We start from the raw sequence: 25,692 nt of genomic DNA, 5'->3' as shown, positions 1-25,692 counted from the left end.
TGTTGTGGGGAGGGCTCAGGAGGGAAGAATGACCTCAGATGACTTCTGTGCAGAAATATGCCCCACCTCCAGACTTAGGCCTGAAGCCAGACAGTTGAGGCCCTCCCTGAATGTCCATAGAACCTTTCAATCTGCTGTCCCAAGGCTGAAAGTCAGAGCTTGTGTGTTCCTGTAAGTCTGTCAGGCCCATTAAGAGAAAACCTGGATGTCTGCATCTCTTAGTCTCAGTCAGTCATTATCATTACTGCTTGTCCAGGGTGATTCCTTATATATGATAAACTCTCCACACTTTAACTTTTTAGGGATGTTTACATATTATGAAAGTAAATCATAGTTTTAAGATTAATACTTAAGATGTTGTAGGACTCAATTCAAATATGAATGAGCCATATGGCAATTGCCATTACATCGATGTGCCTATTTGTCTGTTTTCTTTTTTTCCTTACGCTGTTCATGAAGTATCTTGATTTTTTCTGTGCTTGTTTAATGGTCAATGTCTGTTTGTCCTTTTGAGTTACAGAAATAGTCTTCCTTTTAAATATGTCCATGGCTGAATTCCATGCTGGGGCACATGCATGGGTTGTGAGCTAGGTCCCCAGCACAGGGTGCATGTGAGGCCACCTCACAGTGGGGATTCTCAACCCCCTCTCCCCTCTGTCTAAAAATGAAAAAAAATATATTTCTAAAAAGCTGTTCTAATTTCAATGTAATTTTGAAATGATTTGATTCATGCCTTCCTGTTTCTCTGTGCCAACCTGTGCCAACATTCTGCTCTGGCATGCCATGGCCTGAAGAGGTGCACACCATCTCCTCCAGCAAGCAGTAGTGTCCTGCAGAGGACTTCGGTTCAGGGATACCTTTCCTTCTGCTCTGGGAGCACGCCACCCCTGAGACCAGCAGGTGGCTGTGATCTGTATAGTACCAATGCTCACACACTGCCACCTATGGAGAAAGCCCTTGTGAAAACCGACATTCAGATCACTCTTGCTGTTGGGTGCTGTTGGGTGCTATGGTAGAGTAGCTCCATGTTCTGGTTTGGCTGCAAAACACTTCCTAGATGTAGCAGCTAGTGTCATAGATGAAGATTATGGAGGAAATACTGGTGATGTACTGTTCAATTTTGGCAAAGGAAACTTTGAAGTTAAAAAGGTGACCACATTGCACAGTGCATTTGTGAACAGGTTTATTATACAGAAATAGGGGAAGTTCAAGATTTGGAAGATATTGAATGGGGTCCTGGAGGTTTTGGGTCCACTGGAAAGAATTGAAATATATGCTGAAAATAGAAAGTGGCAAACATACTTTTTTTCTTAAAAATCAGAAGCTTTTTCTTAGTGTGTTGGTGCTTAATCAAGCTTTAGCTTCCTAAATACTTAGTTGTCTTATAACCAAGGCAGGAGTACATTTTGTGTATTTCTGCATTTGATTGTTGTATAAATCTCTATGGTATCTTAACACACATTACATTTTTAGTCAAATGTGTATCAGTTACTGACTCCCCAGAAAATTCTATTAGTTAATTTAGTAAATGCTGACCCTTCAACAGCTTAATTTTCAGTTTGCTTTACAAATGATAAGCAAAGCCTTTTATACACAGGATTTGATTTTTTTCAAAGATTCTTACATAAACCGGAGTAAAAGTTAATAAAAAGTCAAAGTTAAAATGCAAGAGATTTATAGTTGTCTCTTTTAGATATTTTTTCATTTTAAATTTTGATAATAAATCATGTAAATAAATATGTTCCTTCTAAACTTTCTCTAGTGGTACAGTTAAATCACATTAAGATTATTTGGTTAATTGTGCATCTGAATTCTGGAAATTTTCATCTCACAGAAATGTGGCAATATCCATTAAACAACCACTTCCTCATTTTTCTGTGAAACCAAGGCTCAAGTAACTACCTTTTGTTTTCTCTGAGTTGCACTCCATTAGAACTCACCTAAGTGGAAGACTGTGGCACGTGTCTTTGTGACTCAAGTGCTTCACTTAGAACAGGTTCTAGTTTGACTTTGTGGTACCAGGTGAGTGCATATTTTCTATTTCCAGGCAGAGCAGTATTCCATTGTGTATATGTACTACATTTTTATAACTTTTTGAAAGATTTTATTCATTTCTATAGAGAGGGGAAGAGAGAAAAAAGATAGGGAAACACTGGTGTGTATTTGCTTCTCATGCAACACCTCTTGGGGACCTGGCCCAAAACCCTGGCATGAGCCCTGACTTGAATTTGAACCAGGAACTCTTTTGTTCAGAGGCCAGTACTGCATCCACTGAGCCACAACAGCTGGCACTGAATATACTACATTTTTAATGTATTTAACCTTTGACCTGGTGTTGTTTCCACCTACCAGGCTTTTCTATTTCATGCTACCATTGACACATATATGCAAATGTCTCTTTCAAATCCTCAATTGGATATTTTGGGGTGACATATAACCTGTGACATTTGTGTATGTAGATGATGCTCTAACCAACTGAGCAGTGGGTGAGAAGTAATAAATTCTCTTAATTCTATTAATTTACATTTCTTTCATGCATTGCTATATCATTTTTAGTGCTAAGTAATATTTCATTGTATATATTTCAGTTTCCTTTCTATTCACCTGTTCACATACATCTTCATTGATTTGAATTTTTAGAATTTATGAATGATACTTCTAAAACTAGTCCCATGTAGGCTTTTCTGTAGATAACATTTTTAGCTCTTTGATAAATACTATAGAGCATATTTTTTGGATTATGTAATAAGTGTTTGCTTAGTTGTGAGAGGACTTCTAAACCCTTCCCAAGGGGCTGTAGCATTTTGCATTTTCACCAGTAAGGATGAGAGCTCCGTTTGCTCCACATGCACAGCAGCATTTGCTTTTCTCAGTGTTCTGGATTCTGACCTTTCCCGCTGGGATTTTATGTTGCTTGAATGTGCACTTTCTTCAATTTTCCTTCTTTTAATGTCCATTTCCTAAAAGACATAAGATGTTGAGAGTCTTTTACACACCATCTTTTTATCTCTATATTTTTTAAATATTTTATTTATCTATTTCTAGAAAAGGGTAAGGGAGGAAGGGAGAGAAACATCAATGCCTAAAAAACACACTGATCAGTTGCCTCTCTCACACCACCAAATGGGGATCTGGAGCCAAACCCAGGCCTGTGCCCTGACCAGAATCAAACTGCTGAACTTTTGGTTCAAAGGCAGGTGCTCAGTCCACTGAACCACACCACTCAGGGGTTACAAATATATTTTTTTTTTTCTCAGCTCATGAGTTCTCCTTTTCCCCCATGATGATGCTTGCTTTTCTTTCTTTTTTTTTCCTTAATGCTTCATTTGAGACATCAGTTTAAATGTTAATACTATGAATTTGAGAAACAAAGTTGGTTTACAATTTGCCTTGAAAAGTATGTGGTCCCCTGAGCTTCCGTGCCTCAGTGCATTGACCCCCAGACTGCAAACCAAAGGGTGGCCAGTTGCATTTCCAGTCTGGGCAATTGCCTGGGTTGCAAACCAGGCCCCCAGTAGAGGGCGCGCAAAAGGCAACCACACATGGATGTTTCCCTCTCTTTCTATCTACCTTCCCCTCTATAAAAATAAATAGAATCTTTACAAAAAATGTATGCAGTGCATACAATTAAGTTTTTGTAATTGTTCAGTAACATGGAACATATATTTGCAGTCCGTTTTTTCATAATTTCCATAAAAACATCAGGACTCATTGCTGGAAGGTGACATGTTGAGAGAGAATTTTTTGCTGTAACAAGGTCTGTTCAGCAAGTGTGCAGATGTTCAATATAAAAACTGAGGCTGGCCCGCACTGTAAGCATATGCTCTTATTGGGAATCCAAATGGCGATCCATTGGTTCAGAGGAGCCAGCACTCAATCTATTGAGGACACAAGCCAGTGCTCCCAGTTTTTCCATCACATTGTTGTTGTTTTTTGTTTGTTTGTTTGTTTTTGGTGTGGTGTTACCTCCTTGTATCCTTTGAATATTTAGCATTATTTGTGAGTATCTTCCACTATTCGCTAGATTGGTTTGTTTTCTTGATTTCCATTGTTTTGCAAAAGCTTATGTTATTGCAGTCTTCTTTAGTTTTTTCTCCTGTCTACTCTACCTTCCATGTTATATCTAAAATAATATTTTTTAAGAGTCATGACAGAGTTTGTCAGCTGTCCTTTCTTCTAGTGTTTTCATGGTTTCAGGTCTTAAATTTATGTTTTAATTCACTTGAAGTTTATTTTGACACATGTCATAACAAAGTTGTCTGCTTATAATGTTTTGCGTATATTGGTTCACTTTCTCTCAGACCATTTATGATAGAATTTGTCTGACCTCACTGTATATTCCTGATTTTTTTATATAAATTAGTTAATGACATATATTTGTTCATTTTAAAAATTAGATTGCTTGTTTTATCATGATGTTTTGTAAAAGTCATTCGTATAACATGGATATTAACTACTTATCAGGTACACTTTACAGAAATTTTCTTCCTTCTACAGGATGTGACTTTATCCTACTGGTTGTTTGCTTTAATGTGCAGGAGGTTTTATATTTGGTGTAATGCTATTTGTTTACTTTTGCTGGTTTACATGTCCTTTGGCTGTTACAATAAAAAATGCACTACAGTCTCTTTTTTTTAGTGAATTAAGAGCTATTAGCATTTGCCCTGGCCCTAGTAGCTTAGTTTGTGTAGCAACATCCCTTAAATCTAAGGTCTATGGTTTACTTCTGGGAAAAGGAATATGCCTGGGTTGTAGGCCTGTTACATGGCTGAGGACGTAAACAGGCAAGTGCTTGATGTTTCTATATTTTCATGTCTTTTTGAATTTGAGTATTCTTTTTTTCAGCTTCCAATTTTGTGTTTCACTTACTTTTACATTATCTCTGTTTTGATTTTTATTTTGGTCATTTACAGGTTTGCTAATATTAAGTAGTTGTCATATTTTTCTATGTTTCTATATTTTCACTTCTTTATCCTGTAGGTATTACATTTTAATACACCTAGTGCCAGTTTTTGTAGATATATTTTAATTTTCAGATTTGAATAGGTTTTCTGTTTCCTGTCTTGGTATATTTGTTGAATTTCATAACTGTAAACAACTAGGCTTTATGAACTTCCTTTGTCCAGGTTAAGAGAAAAAAAAATAACATTCATCCCTAGTTTAAACTCTAATTTTGATAAACACAAGTGGTGTGTGTTTGTTTTTGATTGTGTGTGAGGAGCAAGTTTAATAGAGTGTCAGTTTTTTTCTCAAAGCCCAGGGTATATTTTTATGCTTGATACTGATCTTCAGTCCACATGTTTCTGTGGTATTTCAAGTATCACCATTCCTTTTCAGTGTGCATTTTAATGTATTCACCATGGGTTGTTATGGAGTGAGCACTGTGTGCCCTGACAAACAGAAACACAAATTTTGAAGATGCTTGAAAACTGTGAGATCATTGAACACACTGGATCCTCTATGTGTCTAGAAAAGAACTGGGAATGTGGAGTTTTCTTATCCTATTTCCACTTTGTGTTAGGGAATGTGCACTCAGTGGTTCCTGAGTATAAGGAAACATTGTTCCTTTTCTTTGTGAATGTTTCTCATTGTAGGATACTTGGTCTTGCTGCAAACATTTAAAGTCTTTGAAGAACTGAACATTGTGATTTATTTAAAAAAAAATCTGTGTAAGTTCAATGTACATTGACCTGCATGTCATACCTGTGAATGTTTATTTTGTGTCTTTCAGCTGTATCATCTGCAGACAACCAGGACTTCTTGCAAAGGTCAGGAATAGAAGATTTATTCTTTGAAGCAACACTGGTAAGATACGAGATGTGTGCCTTTCATACTGATAAAGGAGTGTGTGACAAGATAGAAAAGATGTTTAAATGGAGAGACCTAAGATTGAAAAATCATTCATGAAAAATCCTTGTTATCTAAAGATGTGGAAATATTACAAATTTGGGAAAACTTACAGTTTAAAACAGCTGCTATTGCAGATGAATGTGTTTCCAAATAAGAAGGCTTAAAATAATGTTTTAAGTGTATGTATTACTATAAAGAGCCAGTGGCAAACACAGAACCTCCAGGCAAAACGTACCCCCCCAACTTCTGTTATCCAGCCCAGCACCTAGTTTATACCTGGTGGCAGCATCGATCTCCTTGCCCCTAGTTAAGGAATGGTTACATTTTCCCAATCCTAAAATCACATGTGTCCCACTGAAGGCAACCTGGAGGCTTATGTGACCCCTGAGAAAATGAGTTTGACACCCCTGTCATAAAGTCAGTGTGCAAAATCTAGGAAATCTGATAATTTGTGGTGTGTGTAATCATTTGATTGTTTAAAACGTAGAGTGAGAATAAATTTTCAGTGAATAATTTTTATAATGCGGTCATTTAAAATGCATGTGTAAAGCTTAAATGGGAGAAATTTCATAATGTCTTTACTAAGGAAATATGCTTCTATTAGAAATAACTTTTTTTCATTTAATTGTACAATAATTTAATGAACTTGTGAGTGATTTTAAATACAACCAACATCGCTTAATAGGGATTACAGAATGCTTATTTGGGAATGAGTGCACATGTTTAATGAAGTTACAGATGTCTCAAAAGGCCTTTCTGTGTTCAATGTTCACTAGAGTACATGGGATTCAGAGAGAAGTAGTCAATGCATTGCAAACTGGAAGAATTCTGTCCACGAGTCAAATCCTAATGTACATCAGAAGTCTCAGCTTCCAGATAGTCATTATGAAGGTGGTAAAGTATTTGACCTAATGTCAAATCACAATACTCATCAGGATTTTCCTATTGTGAAACTGCAAACCAAGGAAGGTAAATATATCACATGTTTAAAGGAATCTTCAAGTACCAATGAAGAAACAAATATTGCTATTGAGGAGAAAGTTTACAAATATTTACCATGCATAAAAATCTTCAATCAAATACCTAATCTAAATACACTTAACAAAATAGGTACCAGAGAAGAACATGAATGTAAAGACTGTGGTAAATCAGGTCATTGTTTTTCAGGTGTAAATCTACATAAAATTATTTATCCTGGACAAAAGGCTGATATGTGCAAAGAATGTGGCAATGCATTTAGTATTACTTCAACCCTTACTCATGATGACAGATTTCACCCTGGGAATGGGACTAGTGAATGTAGAGAATGTGGTAAAGCTTTTAGCCAGTCTTCAGATTTCAGTGAATATCAGAAAATTCATACAGGAAAGAAAAATTTCCAATGTAGTGAAGAAGACAGTGTCTTTTCAGAGTCCTGTAATCTTGCACAAGATCACAGAATTCATACTGGAGAAAAGTATTATGAGTGTAGAGGATGTGGAAGAGCCTTGAGGTGGTCCTCAACCTTCACTTTTCATCAGGGAATTACTACTGCAGGGAAAGCTTATAAATATATACAATATGACAAAGCATTTACACAGTCTTCAAACCTTACTGGATATCAGACAATTCACACTTGGAAGAAGCCTTGTAACTGTACACATTGTGGGAAGGAATTTACACACTCCTTAAGCCTTACTCGACATCAGAAAATTCATATTAGAGAGAAGACTTATAAATGTAAACAATGTGCCAAAACCTTTAGACACGTGACAACACATAACAATCATCAGAAAATTCATACTAGAGAGAAGCTTTATGAATGTATACAATATGACAAAACCTTTAGTTGGACTGTACACCTCACTCAACATCAGAAAATTCGTACTGGAGAAAAGCCCTATGAATGTACACAGTGTGTCAAAGCCTTTAGACACCAGAGAACACTTATTCAGCATCAGAAAATTCATACTGGAGAGAAGCCCTGTAAATGTACACAATGTGGGAAAGCCTTTAGACACCAGGGAACACTTATTCAGCATCAGAAAATTCATACTGGAGAGAAGCCCTATAGATGTACACAATGTGGGAAAGCCTTTAGACACCAGGGAACACTTATTCAGCATCAGAAAATTCATACTGGAGAGAAGCCCTATAAATGTACACAATGTGGGAAAGCCTGTAGACACCAGGGAACACTTACTCAGCATCAGAAAATTCATACTGGAAAGAAACCTTATGAATATACACAGTGTGGCAAAGCCTTTACACGCTCCTCAACCCTTATTCTGCATCAGAGAGGTAATCCCCATGAAAAGGTTTATGTATGTAAAATATGTGGTAAAGCCTTTCACCAGTCCTGTAAGCTTTCTCAGCATCAGAAACTTCATATAGGAGAGAAGCCCTGAAAGTGTTGATCATGTAATAAAGCATTATATAGTCAAACCTTACTCAGCATCAAATAATAGACACAGATGAAATGCCTTACTTATATACCTAATGTGACAAAACTTTAAACAGTCCTCAATGCTCATTCATCATAAAATATACTTATACTGTAGTGATATCTTTTAAATGTACATAATGGCATAAAGCTTTTAGCCACTTCCAACCCTTACTTATCATTAGAGAATTCATACTAGACACAAGGTTTATAAATGTGGACTCTGTGGCCACACTTTATAACATCAGGTCACTCATAGTGGAAATAAAGCAAATAAAAGCGGTGCGTAAAACAAGTATTTTAGTGATCAGATCTGCATTACCCAGATTGGGACATATCCACCTGGAGAAAAACTGTACAAATGTAGAAATTATGGCAAGATTTTAGCCTATAATGAAAACATACTCACCAAATTAAAGCCTTTTTTAAACATTCTTATGTGGCATATGAGATTTCACACCATAAAAAAAAGACATTGAAAGGGAAATTGTAGAAAATCATATATGTAGATCTATAGCCTCATTATATATTGGAATGCATAATGGTGTGGGAATAGTTCTACATTCATAAAGAATGAAAGACTTTTGCAAAACTACAGTTTTCATAATCCCAAAGAACTTATACCTGAAAGTGACGTCAAACTTATAAAAATTCAGGAAAGTATGCAATTCAAAAAGACTTTCAAAATATCATAATTCAGTAGAGATTTAATGATAGCTTTTGGGTATTGATCTAAATCAGAATACTTATTATAGAGAATCACAGAAAGTTTAAGAACATCAATCAGTGCTTTTCAGTGTGCTTCAAAATGTCAAGAGGATCGATGTCTAGTTAGGTATAATTACTCAGAATATCAACTATTGTATATTGACAGCATTTGAAATATTTTTACAAGGATATATTAAATTGATCCCAGTCTCCTAGCAGTTGATGCTACTCTTTTTATTCCTGGGGTGTGTGTGAAGTCAGTGGGTTGATTGTCGGTTCCTTAACAACCCATGAACTTGTGTATATTAGGTGAGCATCACTCACAATTACATGCTGTAAAAGATTGAGGACAATATAATGCTCTACTTATCAAAAACTCTAAATGAAGTTGCTGTTTTAAGGTGACTCAGAATTTTGTTCTATGAGTCCTGGTTTCCTTCCACAAACTGTTGGTTCCTTATACATTTTTCTTTATTTAACTTTGCATAGCCTTCATTGTTTCCCTCTATTTTGCAACCATACTCAATTATTTCTGTGAGTATCCTGATAACCAGTGTTATGAACTCTGTATGTGATAGGCTGGCTATCTCTTTATCACTTAGTTCTATTTTTGGACCTTTGATCTTTTCTTTAATTTTGGCCATATATTTTTTTTCCTCAGCATGCTTGTGACATATTAAGGGACAAAGCCTTAGGTATTCCCCCTAGTGACGCAATTGACTTTGCTATTTTGTGGCACTGTGTTGGGGGGGTGGGGGGAGTCAGAGAGGGAACAATGTTGCTTGTTCAACTCTCAGCCAGCCTTCCATCACTTCTCCTGGTACCCACAAGCCAACTGGGCCCTTCATGTGATGATTCCAAGGTGGGTGGGTTTGTGTACATACTAGAGCCCTGCGGGTCTCTCCAATGAACTCTCTTGTGAGGCCGAGAATTTCTCCTGCTGCCTCAATCCCTGCAGGCCTTTTTGCAGTCTGTTGGTTTTAGTCTTTGTTTCCCTGTACTGGAATCCTTGGTTGTGTGGTCTGTCTCGCTCCCCTGTTGTTTCCCCTGGTTTATCCACATGTAAATGTGTGAATGCCCAGTCTACTGGCTACTGCTTGGCTGCACGTCCTCTCTGCCCCAGCTGCCTGTCTCCACCCCTCCTACAAGTCTGAATGAATGTTTCCTCTTTAACTCCTTGGCTGTTGGACTTCCATAGAGTTCAATTTTCTGGCATTTGTGGTTATTGTTTTGTTTTTAAAATTGTTTTCGTTCCTTCGGTTGTGTAAGGAGAAAAAGTATATCTACCTGTGCATCCATCTTGGCCAGAAGTCTGGATTTGTAAATAATTTAGCCTATATGGCATAATACACAACAAACAGGAAGAAAGAGACAAATTGACTTACATTAAACCCAACATCATACATGCATGAAAAGGTTACCATCGACAAAGTGAAAGGCAACCTATGTCATGGACAAAATATTTGCATGTCATATATCTGTTGATGCATTAACATCAGGATATAAAAATAACTTCTACAATGTAATATCAAAAATCCAAGTGAAACAACAGAAAACAACTGTCAAACATACACAGCAGATTAGACAGGATGGTGAGGGCGTGCAGTTAATGCAACCTTGTACACCTAGTGGGAATGTGAATTGATGCAGCTGCTAAAGGATAACAGCAAACAATTTCCTCAAAAATTAAAAACATAGATGTTTTATGACCTTGAAATTCCACCTCTGGGTATGCACCAAAGGAAACAAAGTCACTGTATTGGAGTCATCTGTAGTTTCATATTGATTAAGGCATTATGTACAACAACAAGGCATAGATAAAGAATTATACATAATTCTCTATCATTCATCATGAAAATAAGAAAATCCTGCCATCAGTGACAACATAAAAGCATCTTGAGGACACAGGTTAGACAAATAAGTGAGGCACAGGAAGTCAAATACTGTGTGATCTCACTTGTATGTGGATTCTAAAAAATCATTAAAGGTCATATTTATGGTTACCAGACATGGTGTGTGGACAGTGGGAATATCATACTTTGATGATCTATTGCAGGATAAGTAAGTCGAGGGGATATAATGGACAGAATGTTGAAAAGATACAAAACTGTTGTGTGGTATGTGCGAAATTCGCTAAAGAGTAGATACTAAAAGTTTTCAGCATAAAGAAACCCACTTTTTCTTTTTTCTTCTCTTCTCTTCCTTTGTATTTTCCAGTGTCTATATAGAATGAGAGATGTTAACTCTATTTTGGTGGTAATAATTTCAGAAGATACATAAGTCCTGTCATTATCCTGTGCAGCTTACCCTTATACAGTGCTGATGATCATATTTCTATACAACTGAAAGAAAAGTAGAATGGAAATTGAAAGACACCTTTCAAAGCTGACATACAAATGGGCAACATGCATCTGAAAAGATGGCCAACAGTAGAGATAAGTATAGAAATGCAAGTCAAAAAACCATAATGTGATGTCACCTCAGATCCATTAGGGGCTGATTGTGAAAGGAAAACTTAGAGAAATAACAAGGGTTTGCAAGAATATGGAAAATAGGAATGTTTGTGAACCCACTATGAAAAACAGTATGGAGGTTTTTCAAAAATAGAAGTCTCATACAGTACAGCAATTGGACCCCTTGGTGTATATCTAAAGTCTTTTCAAAGACATGGTCAGACAGCCCTGATCATAGCAGCAGTTCAGAACTGACAAAAGGTGGAAACAACCTAAACATCACTTGATGGATGAAGGGATAAACAGAATGTGGTTCATACATACACTGGAGTACTATACAACATTGAAACCCTTTCAGGTACTTCAGTGTGTATGGACCTTGAGAACTTTATGATAGGAGAAATAAGACTGTCACAAAAAAACAGCCCTGTACGTGTCCACTGCTGCAAGGTGTCTATCTAGGGTAGGCAGGCATATCAAAACAGGAAGTAGGATGGTGACTGTCAGAGCTTCGAGGGAAAAGGAGGTGATTTATGTGTATAAAGTGTCAGATTTTACAAAATGAAAGCATTCCTCACCCTGTTATATGTCAATATGAATATGCTTAAGTATACTATGTGAAGTATACTAAACATAGTACCTTTTGTATTTGAAGTACCTTCAAATGGTACCTTTTATATTTTCTAACACAATTAACAATTTTAAAATATATATAACTAAAGATCACAATTTTTATGTTGTTCCCATTACACCTAGTCTGTGAGATCTGGCCACACTCTGTAACAAGTCAGACCCATCTCAGACACCACCAGCACCCTGCATTTACACTGCACTATGGTGAGGTTTTTGTTTCTGTCCTCATTTACCTTCTCTCCTTTGCTAAGAGAAGCAGGGAATGCAGCAGAGAGGGACAGACATATAGGACCACCAGGTAGAACATGGGGTTCCGTCTCATTTTACCCCCTGTAAACTCCCCTGGACATTTCTTCCCAAACTCTTCCCCATTCATGTGACTGTGTTTTAATTGTGCACTTTCCTGACTTTATAAATATTATTAGGAAACATAGTTATAGATTAAAATGCAGGTTCACCATGATGAACTGTGGTTATGGAAATAAAAATGTTATGCTTTTGAATTGTGACATAGGAGTTGGTGGTGATGTTTTCTGTGCTATTTTATTACCTGGTGATTAAAGGTGAGTTAGGAGAACTTCATTGAATTGGCTCCTGAAAGACTGAGGCAAAAGTACAAAGTTGCTCATAAATATACTTTTCAGTTATAGATCTACTTATTAATTCTCTGTATCACATCAATCCCAAACACACAATTTTATGTATAATAATTGCTACTGTAGGAGGTCAATATAAAATAAATGCTAGTTAAGGTCATCTGTTAAGTGCATGTTATAGCAATTGTAAAAGGAGAAACATCTGTCCTGGGCATTTTGTGGACTTGGCATAAATGTGCAGTAAATGCCCTGCCACATCTCAGAGGAAACCGTGTACAATGACATGAATAATTTTGTATCACATCCCATGTGTGCATGCACATTATTTTCAAAAAATAAGTGTGTGACTTTGTGTAATTGTGTTTGTATCTGAGTGCACAACAGTGTGTGAGAGTGTGTGTAATAGTGTGTGACTCTGCATGTGTGACTGTGTGACAATGTGTTGCTGTGTGACTATGTGTGACTATGTGACCAACTGTGTTGTGATACTGTGTGTCACTGTGCGTGCCTGTGTGTTTGACGGTATTCATGACTGTAGTGCAAATGTGTGCATGACTGTGTGTACTGGTCTCATACTAAGTGAACAGGAGGAATACTTGTCACTCTATGCTGGCAGATATATTCACTCTGTACACATTTTTGCCTACTGGAGTGTTCAACATGAAATTTATTTATAATTGGAAAAAACTTGTCTATTTCTTTCTAAAAGATCTTTTGATTAAACATGTGCCCTGTCTGACCATCATGATCATGGATGGGGCCTATTGAGCTTCAGAGCCAGTCAGGTGGGCTTCCCTGGACTGCTCCTAGAATCCAGCATGCTCCCAATGCAAATCCCACCCACAACAAACCTGAAACCCTTGGATCCTGTGTGAAATAGAATGAGTTTGATGAGGCACACCCCAGGCCTCAGAGTCTCATGCCCCCACTGTGGTGTTAGCACTGCTTCCTAGAGGAGAGAGTGGATCCTCCTAAGGATGGATGTGGGGGATCCTATGTTTGGAGCACTGAGCTAACAACATTACCTGGAATCCATGTGGACCCTGCGATGATGGCTGAGGCCCATGAACCCTCAACCTGATCAGGCTTGTCAGCAAGTGGAGGGCCCCGTGGTCTCTGGGACCAAGACGGAGAGACACACAGGGAGTCAGACACCATGTGCGGCTGTGTCCACCTGAGAGATGGGTGTAGAGCTGCACACACAAACAAATCCACCAGCAAGATGCCTGACGAGCTCAGTGTCATGGGTGAAAAGGTAAAGAGACACCAGGGAAAGGCATGTATACCAACATGTATCTTCAGACATATTTTTCAGCAACTGAGCTGTTTGTTGAAAATTAGGAAATGCTATAACAAAAAAACAATAAGTCTTTACTCTTCCATAAAATCCATACCAGTACTATGAGTATAAAAACCCTTAGAAACACACATATAAGTATTCATACATGAAATTACACAGTACATACACTGACAAAAGCATAAAACCGTATGTGCAGATAAAGCACACTGTAACATCCACCAACAGAGAGATGTACATGTTAACTAACACTACAACACAGAGTAGCAGATGCACACATAAATACAAGGATAGAATGGAAGGTATATAAGCAGGAGTTTTCTATTCAAGGAGAAGAATTACAGGCTGATTGAAGAATCTTGTTCCCAGCCTCTCTCTGCACCTGCTCACTAGGTGGCCCTACATGTCCAGTGTCCTGAGAAACCCTGCAGCCCAGCCTGAACTTTGCCCACTGAATATGGACTTTCGTGACTTGGTTGGCTCATTCTCACTCCATGTGTGTGGTCCAGAACCTAGTGCCATGTCCTTGGTGGTCACAGAGCTCAGTTGCAGGGAGATCTAGGTGCAGAACATCTCCCTGGGTCAAGATTCTGCTCTGTAAAAAATGTTGGGGTATGCACTAATCCTGGCTTTCCTCCCTGCAGACTCTCTGTGGGGTTCACAAGTCCTAAGCCTTACTCATGTAGCTCACCTGGGACAGAACACCTAAGGACAAGGAGAACACTTTTAGTAAGGGACACCACACCATTTGGCCTTCTTACATGCATTAGCTGAGGCTCTCAGAACTCACTTTTGATCCATGAGAAGATCTCCAAGCATGTGATGTCTGTGATACATTCCTGTCCTTGGGGTCACAACCCTGTTTAAGGAGAGGGAAACACAGGCTTTCTAGTGGTCTGTATCACCCCAGGGCCTGGTTCTCATTGACCTGTGGGAAGGTCCTTGTTCTGTGGGCTGCGGGAGATTCAAAATACAGAATACCTTTTACATGTACACACATCACAGAGTCACAATCACTTGTCAGCAAGTTAACATAAGTATGAACCCCAAAGCACTCACTCACACTCTACCACACAACTTCAGGCAGCTCAGGAAGGAAGTCTGTCCCCAGATTCCTGAGGTGCAGCTGAGACCAGATCCTCAGGGAACCAGAATGGCTGAAACCGAATGCTCAGGAACATGCAGATTCCTGCTTCTAGGGCTGATGAGTGTTCTCTTATATGACAGGGCTCTGCAGAGTAACTAATTTAGAGATGACTGAGTTAAAGGTGTTGGCATGTAGAGACTATCATGAATTCTCTGGCTGGGACATAAATGCAATCATGTGTCCTTTTCAAATGGAAAGTAAAGAAAATCAGAGTAAAATACTGTGAATGTTCAAACAGATGTTGGGGTTCATTTCCACATCCACCCAGTAAATGAGGGTCAGGAAGGTAACATGTGGCAGGGAGCACAGAGAACTGAGGGGTGGAGGTCCTAGGAGATGATCACAACCCTGCAGTGTAAGGTCTGACTGTCAGAAGGAAGGATGCATGTGAGGACATTGTGTGCATGTTGGGGAACAGAGAGACTGAGCTCAGCACAAAAGGGGCCTGGAGAAGCCTGGCCCCCACTTTGTGGGAAATGTTTACAAATATGGGGAAGACAAGAACACTCAGTGTGTTTCATTGTCGAGCAAGAGAAAGGACACACAGGAACGTGGTGAAGGAAAGGTCCCAGGCACAGGGCAGAATGTCATCAGCAAACTGTCATTTCTTCCTTTGCTGTCTGCAGTGACAATGTGGGAAATGAGAGCCACAAAGAAGGAAGAAGTATCCCTGGATGCAGCTGAGAGTTTTGAGAGGAAATCCCCGCTCCCAAGTGGAAGCCCCTTCTATCCCCACCCAGGCCAACACCAGCCCCTGCGTTTGTTCTCTGTGGTCCGTGGGAGATGAGCATCCACTACAGCCCAGCCCTTCTGTTTCCCTCAAAGTGGTTCAAGTCTAGGCTCACACTGACTTCCCTTTACTGTGTCTCTGGCACAGTAATACAGGGCCATATCCTCAGCTCTCAGGTTGCTCAGCTCCATGTAGGCTGTGCTTGTGGACTTGTCTGAAGTTATAGTGACTCTTCCCTGGAAATTCTATGTGTAGTATGTGTCATCACTGTTAGGGTATATATATACCCCATCCACTCAAGGCATTGCCCTTGGGTCTGTCACACCCAGTGCATCCAGTAGCTTGTGAAGGTGTATCAAGAAGCCTTGAAGGAGGCCTTTACTTTTACCACAGGATTTCTCATCTCAGTACCAGTCTGTGCCAGCTGCATTTTGGTGTGGACCCCAGTGGAGACAAGCAGGAGTGGGTGGACATACCGCTTGACTGCCCCTGGTTCTCTCCTCAACTCTGGAACAAAGGAGTCCCTTACCTGTAGCCACTGCCACCAAAAGTGGGCTCTCCAGCTCCAATCCATGGTGAGGGACTGTGCAATCTGGACTTCGGTAGCGGAAGGTGTGGTGGGTGATGCTCTCAGGGCACTGACAGAACCACATTTAACCTAGTCTAACTCTTCTCATTTGCACAGTCATGCAGAAAAATGCATCATTGGTGATTATATGACCACTTGGAGAGGGTAGAGGGCACAGTGACCATACCAGTGGGAGATTCAGGTCCCATGCTCTAATCAGTGTTATTGGATATACATCCCATTACAGGTCCCTTAGCTCTGTGCAGATGTATCTTCTCCCATTGAGGAACAAGTCCCCACAACACATGCTCCCACTTCAGAACACATCTTTGAGTGACACAGAGACCACCTGGATTATAATGACCTTCGTATTTGATTGTCTTATTGCTGGGCCAGTGTGCCTCCCAAATTCTTCCCCTGGTAAGTTAATGAAACCATGCATGTCCCCAGATGCCCAGTTCCTGACAATTCAGATATAAAAAAAACCTAGATATGCCCCTGCTGACTGTGGTTCTCATGACTTATCGAGTCAGTAAATGCTGTGATGGAGTGAGATGTTTATAGTCACCTCATGCCAAATTTAATTATAGATAATTTTTGAGAAGAGGAAATGCCAGGCTCTCAGAGGAAATTCCTACCTAGCTCCCTCTGCACCTGCTAGTGGGTCAACATCCCTGAAGTCATTGATCCCACATGTCCCTAGCTAACCAGCCCATGACCTGCAGGAGAGGGCCCTATGTGGGCTCACAGGGTATGGACCTCTCATGGCCATATGCTGACTTCAGGGTGCTTCCTTGGGAACATCATGTGCTTCAACATTTCTGGACACAGAGAACTGGCCATACTAAACCCCAGTGATTGTGTAGAGAGCCCCATATCCAGTGCTCTATGAATCATTAGGGAGCCTCTTCCCTGGAGCTGCCTGATGCACTGACACAGCCAACACCTCTGAGTCCAGAAGATCTCAGGAGCTTCAGGGGCTTCTGATGTTCTCCAGTTCCTCTGCTTGCAGATCCCATCTGAATATCTATGCATGTGGCCCTAATACCACTGCACATCTACTGCTCAATAAACCACACACAGACACACAGAGTGATGGTTTTCATAGTAATTAACTCCAGGTATCCCTTATCCCCTGTTCCTACCATATGGGCAGGACCCATCCCAAGGATTTCAGGCCTGGGTGTGACTTCGTAAGTGACCTAGTGTTGGGCTGCTCAGTGAGGGACACACTGTCTTTTTGTCCTTTTTGGATGTCCCATCCTGATGATTATCTTTCTTTCTACCAGTTGCCTTATGGACCTCAGACCCCAGCACCCCACATGGAGACAGGCTCACTACTCAGAGGCTCCCAGCAGAACCTTTCAGTTGTTGGAGGAACTATTATCTCCCCATGCACCTGAGCCTCAGTTTCAACCTCATGGACATTCCAAGACTAACCAGAGCATCACAGGTGAGAACTCCGACACTACTGGTCTTTACTCAGGCTGTCTGTCAAAGGTGGCCTTTTCTTTGGGTGGCCATGGAAGAGCTGTGGTGATACTCCCTATGTGGACTCCATGTCCTCTACATCTAGCTGCCTGGTAGGCACTGAGTTCTCACTTAGATCCAGAGAAAGGCAATAACATCTGTTTTGGTTTGCACTGTCTGGGGAATGTCGCAGGTAGCTCCTACCTTGGAGAATACTGAGAAAGCCCCCCTTTCCACAGGACCAGAGAACTGTGCTGGATTGACAAATGTGTCAGTTACGTGTACCCCCATTTCATTTCAGTCACTGCATGTTTATTCTCATGTTGAACTTGTCATTATCATGTATTATCACACTTGGGACCTGCATCAAGCAGACATCCTCTTTAGCAAATGTCCACAGTAATCTGATGAGACGAATAAATCCTTCTGTTTTCAGTAAATGTTTGTCAGGGGCATTCCCAAACAAAAGGCAAATTGCACTAGGTTGTTGTCTAAGCAGAAGATGGAGAAAAATCATTTGCAAGTCAATGACTGAGAGCTTGTGTGCTGTGGCTAGTCATCAGCTTTGACTGCTGAAGTCATCTCCGTGAGCTCTGAGGACACACGACACTGCTTTTTCACACCCTCAGTAATTTCCTGTGCGCCTTCATGAGGCTTCGGTATTTTCAGGGCTTCAAAAGTTGAGGACACACAGGATGTTAGCTGACAGCTTTGCAAATTGTAAGGTGACATCAATGGGAGCCTTGTTTTGTTCACTGAGAGTCAATTACTATTTAAAGGAAACACATGTGTGGACTCTGATGCGCAAACTTGGGCAAGCCAGCATGCCTTCTGCTTTATGGTAGCAAGGTCTTGTTCCTCAGGAGAATGAGACCCCAAAAATAATATTTACATTTACATTTACATGAAATTGGTGCTCACATTATGGACAATAAGATGTACCACAATCCTGTGAGGTGCAAGTTGCAGAAAGCAGACCCAGGAGACCTGCTGTCAGAATTCATCCTGGTGTGACGACAGATGACCAGGGTGACCAGGGCAAGAGAAGATTTATGTTCCAGCTGCAGAATCAATCATTAGGGCAGGAAGGTCTTAATTACCCCTCCATCACTATTTGCTCCAGTGTGTCCCTCAGTGGAGTGGAACGTGTCCACCTTCATTGGGAAAAACAATCTGTTTTTCTGAGACACCAATACAAAGGTAAGTTTACCTGTAAACACACTTGGATAAACCCAGGAATGACTTTCAGCCAGATCTTTGGGCATCTTGTGATCCAGTCAAAATAAAACAAAAACCAACTGTCACAAAAAGAAATCTATTTAGGGGAAGAGTTCCAAGTCATAGACAATATGCAAAAGCCCACTGCATTTAGGTGGAGGAGAAGCAACCACTTTAGACACATCGTGGTGATTGCTCTCTTAGGTAACTACAGGTAGAATGTCAGATGGAGAGGAAACTTCTGGTCAGAAATGAGACTAAGTCTTAACCTTCATGTTCCATGTACCTACACAATCTGTGGGCCTTAGTATCCCCTGGAGCCCAGTGTTCTTTCTTCCTGCACGGAATGTTGTGTCTGGATTCACACTGATTCCCTTCACTGTGTCGGTCCCACAATCATACATGGCCTTGTCATCAGCTGTAAGACTGCTCAGTGTTAAATAAACTCAGCTCTCCCAGGTGTCCCTGGTGATGGTGAGACAGGATTTCAGCTCAGGGATGTAGTCTTTACCCCCACCACTCCATATAGTACAGACCCATAACAGTCCTTTCCCTGGAACCTTTGGCTCCAGTGCACACCATACTTCATTAAACAAAATACAGAGAGAGTTCAGGTGAGGGATAGGGTCTAGGAGGGCTTCATGAGTTCTGGGTACAACTCATATAGCTGCACCTGAGGCAGCACACTTGGGAATGAGGAGCAAAAGATCCTGTCAGTCACAAGCAATCGCCCTCATCCCACAGACCAGTGTCTGACATCTGAGACACTCACCCCGAGGGACTCTCACCAAGTGGAGGGAGAGACCCAGGAGTTTCATCTTATTCTAGAGCAGAGCTCTGCCTTCCCCAAGACCTCAGTCCCCTGTGAGGAGAGAACTGGGGATGCCCACATTCCATGGTAGAGTTTGCCTTTGATCTGGGAGTGAAATTTGCATGTGGGGACACCTTTCTCATATAAATGGGGAGAGATGGAGGTCTGACACCCTGGTCATTCTAAGACCTCTGTGGGGATACCTCTTCTCTTGAGCTCACTCAAGATGTGCATCTTGGACAAGAAATCACCTGTTTTGTGAGAGACATTGGAATTATATCAAATGATGACATCACCTTTCTGAGCATGAGAAGAAATGTTGAACTAGATGAGTAGGTGATACTTTAGAATACTCATACATCTTTCAAACAGATTTGGAATAAATTACCATTTGTTCAGATAGTTTCTGTAACCAAATACTCACCAAATACGTATCAATGTAAATTTATACATGAATTATGTTTACCTCAGTGTAAAAACTTAAAAAATAAATCAAGCTGGTTTCAATATTGTATTTTCTTTATTATATTTTTATCTGAGTAACTTCACCCCAACCACAAATGAGAAAGACTTATGAATTCATTTTTGGAAAAGTCTGATTGTGTCTACAGCTGTCTGTGCAAACATTACCCTTATGCATGCCCATAGCATATTGCAGAGTCCCTAAGCCAATTACATAATAAAAAAATGTTTTTACATGGAGAAACAGTTATAAATAACAATAGTAATTATGCATGTGTACCATAGATAATTTTCATATCTTGAAATGATAATGAAAGCAGTTTAACTGGTTTTCTCAGTCTAGTGTCGTCGTTGAAGTTGGGGTTCTGAGGGTCAGAAATGAGAAGAATTCCTAGCACAGATTTGCTCACAGGAAAGGGAACTTCTGCTCTGATAGGACATGTCACTCCCTCCCTCTCTGGGCTCTGTTTCTGGGGATGGTCAGTGTGGTCAGAGTCTGCTGGCCTCTCTCACACAACATGTAACCTTCTTAAAGTAAAATAAGCATTTTATCCTCTCAGACACGTGATTTACAAATATATTCTTCCTCTGTAGGCTTCTCTTTAATTTCCATAATAGTGTCTTCAGTGGGATAAAAGCTTTTCATTTTAACCAAGTTCTATTTATCAACTTTTTAAAATGTGGACTGTTTTGGTGTTTTATTTAAAATCTTGACAGAATATGGTCCCCCTCCATTGTCCATGGACTAAAAAGCCCTGGTATGGATAGAATGCTCATGGAAACTGGTGGAGCAATGGTGGCTGGAAAGCTTAATGTTACTGAGAACTGATTCCTGTGTCAGTGTGACCAGGAACCCAATGTTTCACTGCCTGAATCCCTGACTCACTTCAAGGACTGATTCACTTGAAAGGATTTTACATTGTGAATCTGCATACAGTATGCAGCAAAGCCAACTAGATTATCCCCTGAGAATCTATGTCATGTAAAGGTCAGACAGATGTAGGAGGAACATCCTACAATGGGAAGGGATGCTAAGCAGAGATGACAGGGACACAGTCTGAGAGCTTCCTTCATGAGGGTGAATGCAGCCAGGCAGGGTCAAGACTGCAGACACACTGAGAGGGACATAAAGAGGACTGGAACTGACATGTGGGCATGTTAACTGCCAAGTGACCATGCTTTGTAAAGCTGTGAGTACAGATATAACATTGAAACAAGGGAGAAAGAATGGACCCAGTAAGAGTGAAATCCTAGAGACAGCTGCACTCTCAGTGTGTCTGGGAGGAGGACAGTGGGGTTTTCAAGCTGGTTCTCCTGTGCAGAGGCTCATATATCCTACCACTCAGGGGATGTCTGGGAAGAGTGTGGCAGGGGTGACACTGTCTCCTCGTGGTCACCCTGAGGCACAAGCCTGCAAGACCCTCGGACTTAACAAGATGCCTATCCATCTATCCAAGACTTGGAGCAGGACAAGCTCAATTTAATTATTTTATTTTTAAAATTGTTTTATTGTTGTTCAATTACAGTTGTCTGCATTTTCCACTCACCACTCCCCAACACCCCAGCCAAACCCAACTCTCTCCCTTGCTTCTGTCGCTGGACCTTGGTTTTGTCCATGTATCCTTTATACTTGTTCCTGAAAACACTTTCCCTCTTTATCCCCTCCCAACTCCCCTCTGGTTACTCTAAGATTGCTCTTAATTTCAATGTCTCTGGTTATATTTTGCTTGCTTTTCTTTTTTGCTGATTATGTTCCAGTTAAAGATGAGATCATATGGTATTTGTCCCTCACTGCCTAGTTTATTTCACTTCGCATAATGTTCACCAGTTTCATCCATGCTGTCTCAAAGGATAGGAGCTCCTTCTTTATCTGCTGCATAGTATTCCATTGTATAAGTGCACCATAGTTTTTGATCCATTCATTTACTGATGGGCACTTAGGTTGCTTCCAGCACTTGGCTATTGTAAATTATAGTGCTATGAACATTGGTATGCATAGGTGTTTTTGGATTGGTGTCTCAGGGTTCTTGCAGTACAATCCCAGCAGTGGAATGGCTGGGTCAAAAGGCAGTTCTATTTTTAGTTTTCTGAGAAAATTCCATACTGTTTGTCACAGTGGCTGTACAAGTCTACATTCCCACCAACAGTGCATTAGGGTTCCCTTTTCTCTACATCCTCTCTAACACTTGGTGTTTGTTGATTTATTTATGATGGCCACTATCACTGGTGTGAAGTGGTATCACATTGTGGTTTTAATTTGCATCTTTCTGATGACTAGTGATGCTGGAAATCTTTTTCATATGTATCTGGGCCCTCTGTATGTCCTCCTCAGAGAAGTGTCCCTTCAAGTCTTTTGCTGATTTTTTAATAAGGTCTTTTGTCTTCCTGGAGTGAAGTTGTGTGAGTTCTTTATATATTTTGGAGATCAAACCCTTGCCCAAGGTATTATTGGCAAATATGTTCTCCCATATGGTTAGCTCTCTTTTCATTTTAATGTCACTTTCTTTAGTTATGCAGAAGCTTTGATGAGTTCCCATTTATTCTTTTCTTTATGTCCCTTGCTTTAGGGCACATATCAGTGAAAATATTACAGCATGGAATATCTGAGATTTTCCTGCTGATGCTTCCCTGGAGGACTTCTGTGGTGTCACAAGTTATATTTAAGTATTTTATCCATCTTGAATTTATTTTTGTGTATGGTGTAAGTTGGCGATCAAGTTTTTTTTGTTTGTTTTTTGTTTTTATGTTTTGTTTTGTTTTGTTTTGTTTTTGGCATATAGCTGTCCAGATACCCCAACACCATTTGTTGAAGAGGGCTATTTTTACTCCATTTTATGCTTCCCTCCCCTGGGTCAAATATGCATTGACCATAGAGACTTGGGTTTATTTCTGGGCTCTCTGTTCTGTTCCATTGGTCTATGTACCTGTTTTTATGCCAGTGCCAGGCTGTTTTGATTACGGTGGACTTGTAATACAGTTTGACACCAGGTATTATGATCTCTCCTATTTTGTTCTTCTTTCTCAAAATTGCTGCAGCTATTTAGGATTGTTTATGGTCCCATATAAATTCCTGAAATGTTTGTTGTATATCTGTGAAATATGTCATTGGTGCTTTAATAGGGATTATGTTGAATCTATAAATATCTTTGGGTAGTATGGAGGTTTTAATGATGTTAATTAGGAAGAGCTCAATTTAAAGCCTAAGTCTTAGTTAGCATCTCAGAACACAGGCAGCAATCAGGCTATCATCCATATAATTATATATTATAGAATTGGGGGACTTTTCCTGGACGGACTATAAGGTTTGATGGACAAAATACTGGCAGATAGTTGGAATGTTTTACATGTCTTGAGGCAGAACTTTCCATTGGAATCTCTGTAATGGCTGAGAGTTGTTAAGAACCAGGAGAGAGAATGCAAATCACACTCTGTCCTTTTCAGTTAAAGGAATTGTAAAAAAAACAGTCTTGTAAGTCAATGGCTAGAAATGGCCAATCCTTAGAGAGGCAAGCTGGATTTGGTACTCCAGGTTGGAGAGCTCTCAATGGTTGAAGTATCTCATTAATTTTTCTAAGATCCTGTATAAGCCTCCATTTCCCTGATTTTTTTTTTGGGGGGGGGACTACAAAAATCAGAGTATCCACAGGCTGTTAGATGGCTCAATATGTACTGCCTCTAATTGTTGTTTTACCAATTCATGGGATTTTTCTAACTTCTCCCCTTTCAGTGGCCACTGATCAACCCACACAGGTGTATCTGAAAGCCTTGTGAGGGATAGTGGAAGTATTTGAACAGTGGCAATTATCGAAAAGGTGGAAGGATGATTTTCATTCTCTACTGAGTAAGAAGGTCTCATCCCCAAATATTAAGTGGGGCTGGAAGGACATAGGGCTGAATTTGTCTTTCCTGTCCATCAGGGCCATAGCACCTGAAGGACCAGGCAGTTTTGTGTGGTTGAGAATTGCCTCCTATGCCAGTTATGGATATGCCAGCCTCAGTTAGTGGCCAGTTTGGAGGCCAATACTGGCTAGACTTTATAGAGACATCTGCCCCCATGTCTAGTAAGCCATGGAAAGTTGTTTTTGATTTTGATTTCTTAAAGAGGTTTATTTAATGTAATGGATGTGGTAAAAAAAAAAAAAAAAGATACATTATTAGTAGTACCAAAGCTTCCTTCCCCTCTTTTAATATTTTAAGTATTTGGTACCTTGTAGGGAAGAAGAAGTTGGGCTATGTAGCTTGGGCAGGAATGACTGGTATCTCAAGGCTCTGATCAAAATGTTGATTTCTCCCTGATAATCAGAATCAATTACTCCAGGCTGGACTACAATCCCTTTAGTGGTAATACTAGGCCTTCCTAAAATCAATCCAACAGTGCCCTCAGTCAATGGCACCCATACCCCAGTAGGAGCTATGAGGATTTCATCCTGTTCTTCTAAGATGGGCTCTTGGGTAGTGACCAAATCCAATACTATGCTCCGCCTTGTGGCAGCACAGAGGTTGGAGACTCGGCATGCTCCTTAGCCCACAGGTGTTGATTGTTCTTGCAGGAATAACACCTCTTGGGGTTCAGGACATCAGAGAGGGCACCCTTCTGCCCTTTTCCCTGCAGTGGAATCAGCTTGCCATTTTTATCATATTGGGATCTACATTCACTTGCCCAGTGTTTACCCTTGCCACATCCTGGGTAGTTTTTACTGGACAGATTCTTTAGACTACAATGTTGCCTGTTCCAGCACCCCTGATGCCACAGTCTACCACAATAAAATCACTTACCTTCACCTTTTATGGCTGCTGCTAGCAACGTGGCTTTATGCTGTTCCATGCTCATCTTCTGGCAAGCCTTAACAAATTGACTAATATCAGTGGTCGTTAGTATGAGAGGGTTGAGTAGAGCCTTACAATCATTATTTGCATTTTCATAAACTAATTGTAATAAAGGGGTCTTGGTTGCCTCCTGGTTCTCAATTTGCTTTTGAATTGCTTCTTGTAGTCTATCAATAAAGTCTAAATAAGCCTCTGTGACTCCCTGCCAAATATTAAGAAAGGAGCCTTGCCCCCAGGGCTTTAGCTTCTGGGACCATCTTTAGGGCAGGAAAGCTTCCTGGGAGAACTGGATGAATACCTGAGGGTCCATTTCCACCTGTTCTTCAGCAGTTTCAAATTCATCAGTCCAGAGAAGCATGTTAAGCTGGACTGGAATTTAGTTAGGATTGTTTTCCACTGTTTGGTGGGGGCAGCGATCCATATATTCTCAATGCCCCATGGAAAACTGGGTGGCCATTAGGCCAGTTCCAACTAAGGCAAGCCAATCACAGGGTGCCATC

The 25,692-nt window shown here is 40.2% G+C and overlaps 1 protein-coding gene, 1 long non-coding RNA gene and 1 pseudogene across 2 annotated transcripts; all 3 read left to right on the top strand.

Annotated features, from left to right (window-relative positions):
- The first annotated feature begins 778 nt into the window (after positions 1 to 778).
- On the top strand, positions 779 to 1,317 carry LOC114489308 (annotated as a pseudogene).
- Positions 1,318 to 7,061: 5,744 nt separating this feature from the next.
- On the top strand, positions 7,062 to 8,237 carry LOC114489317 (zinc finger protein 184-like). Its single transcript, XM_028503298.1, has 2 exons — positions 7,062 to 7,744; positions 7,931 to 8,237. Exons 1-2 carry the CDS (start codon positions 7,062 to 7,064, stop codon positions 8,235 to 8,237), a joined length of 990 nt encoding a protein of 329 aa, XP_028359099.1.
- A 3,312-nt stretch (positions 8,238 to 11,549) lies between these two features.
- On the top strand, positions 11,550 to 24,367 carry LOC118498614. The gene is made up of 3 exons (XR_004901102.1): positions 11,550 to 11,564; positions 18,720 to 18,723; positions 24,185 to 24,367. It is a non-coding gene; the product is annotated as an uncharacterized LOC118498614 (long non-coding RNA).
- The last annotated feature ends 1,325 nt before the right edge of the window (positions 24,368 to 25,692 follow it).

The sequence above is a fragment of the Phyllostomus discolor genome, assembly GCF_004126475.2.
Source record: "Phyllostomus discolor isolate MPI-MPIP mPhyDis1 chromosome 15 unlocalized genomic scaffold, mPhyDis1.pri.v3 mPhyDis1_scaffold_1, whole genome shotgun sequence".
NCBI classification, from domain to species: Eukaryota; Metazoa; Chordata; class Mammalia; order Chiroptera; family Phyllostomidae; genus Phyllostomus; species Phyllostomus discolor.
Note: the sequence above shows the minus strand (reverse complement) of the source record. Positions and strands in the feature narration are given on the sequence as shown.

What these genes read in the sequence shown, in the direction of transcription:
- LOC114489317 (XM_028503298.1), top strand. Translation starts at nt 7,062, where the DNA reads ATGTGCAAAGAATGTGGCAATGCATTTAGTATTACTTCAACCCTTACT. An exon ending in AAGCCCTATGAATGTACACA is followed by an intron (nt 7,745 to 7,930) that starts GTGTGTCAAAGC and finishes GAAAGCCTTTAG; the next exon opens with ACACCAGGGAACACTTATTC.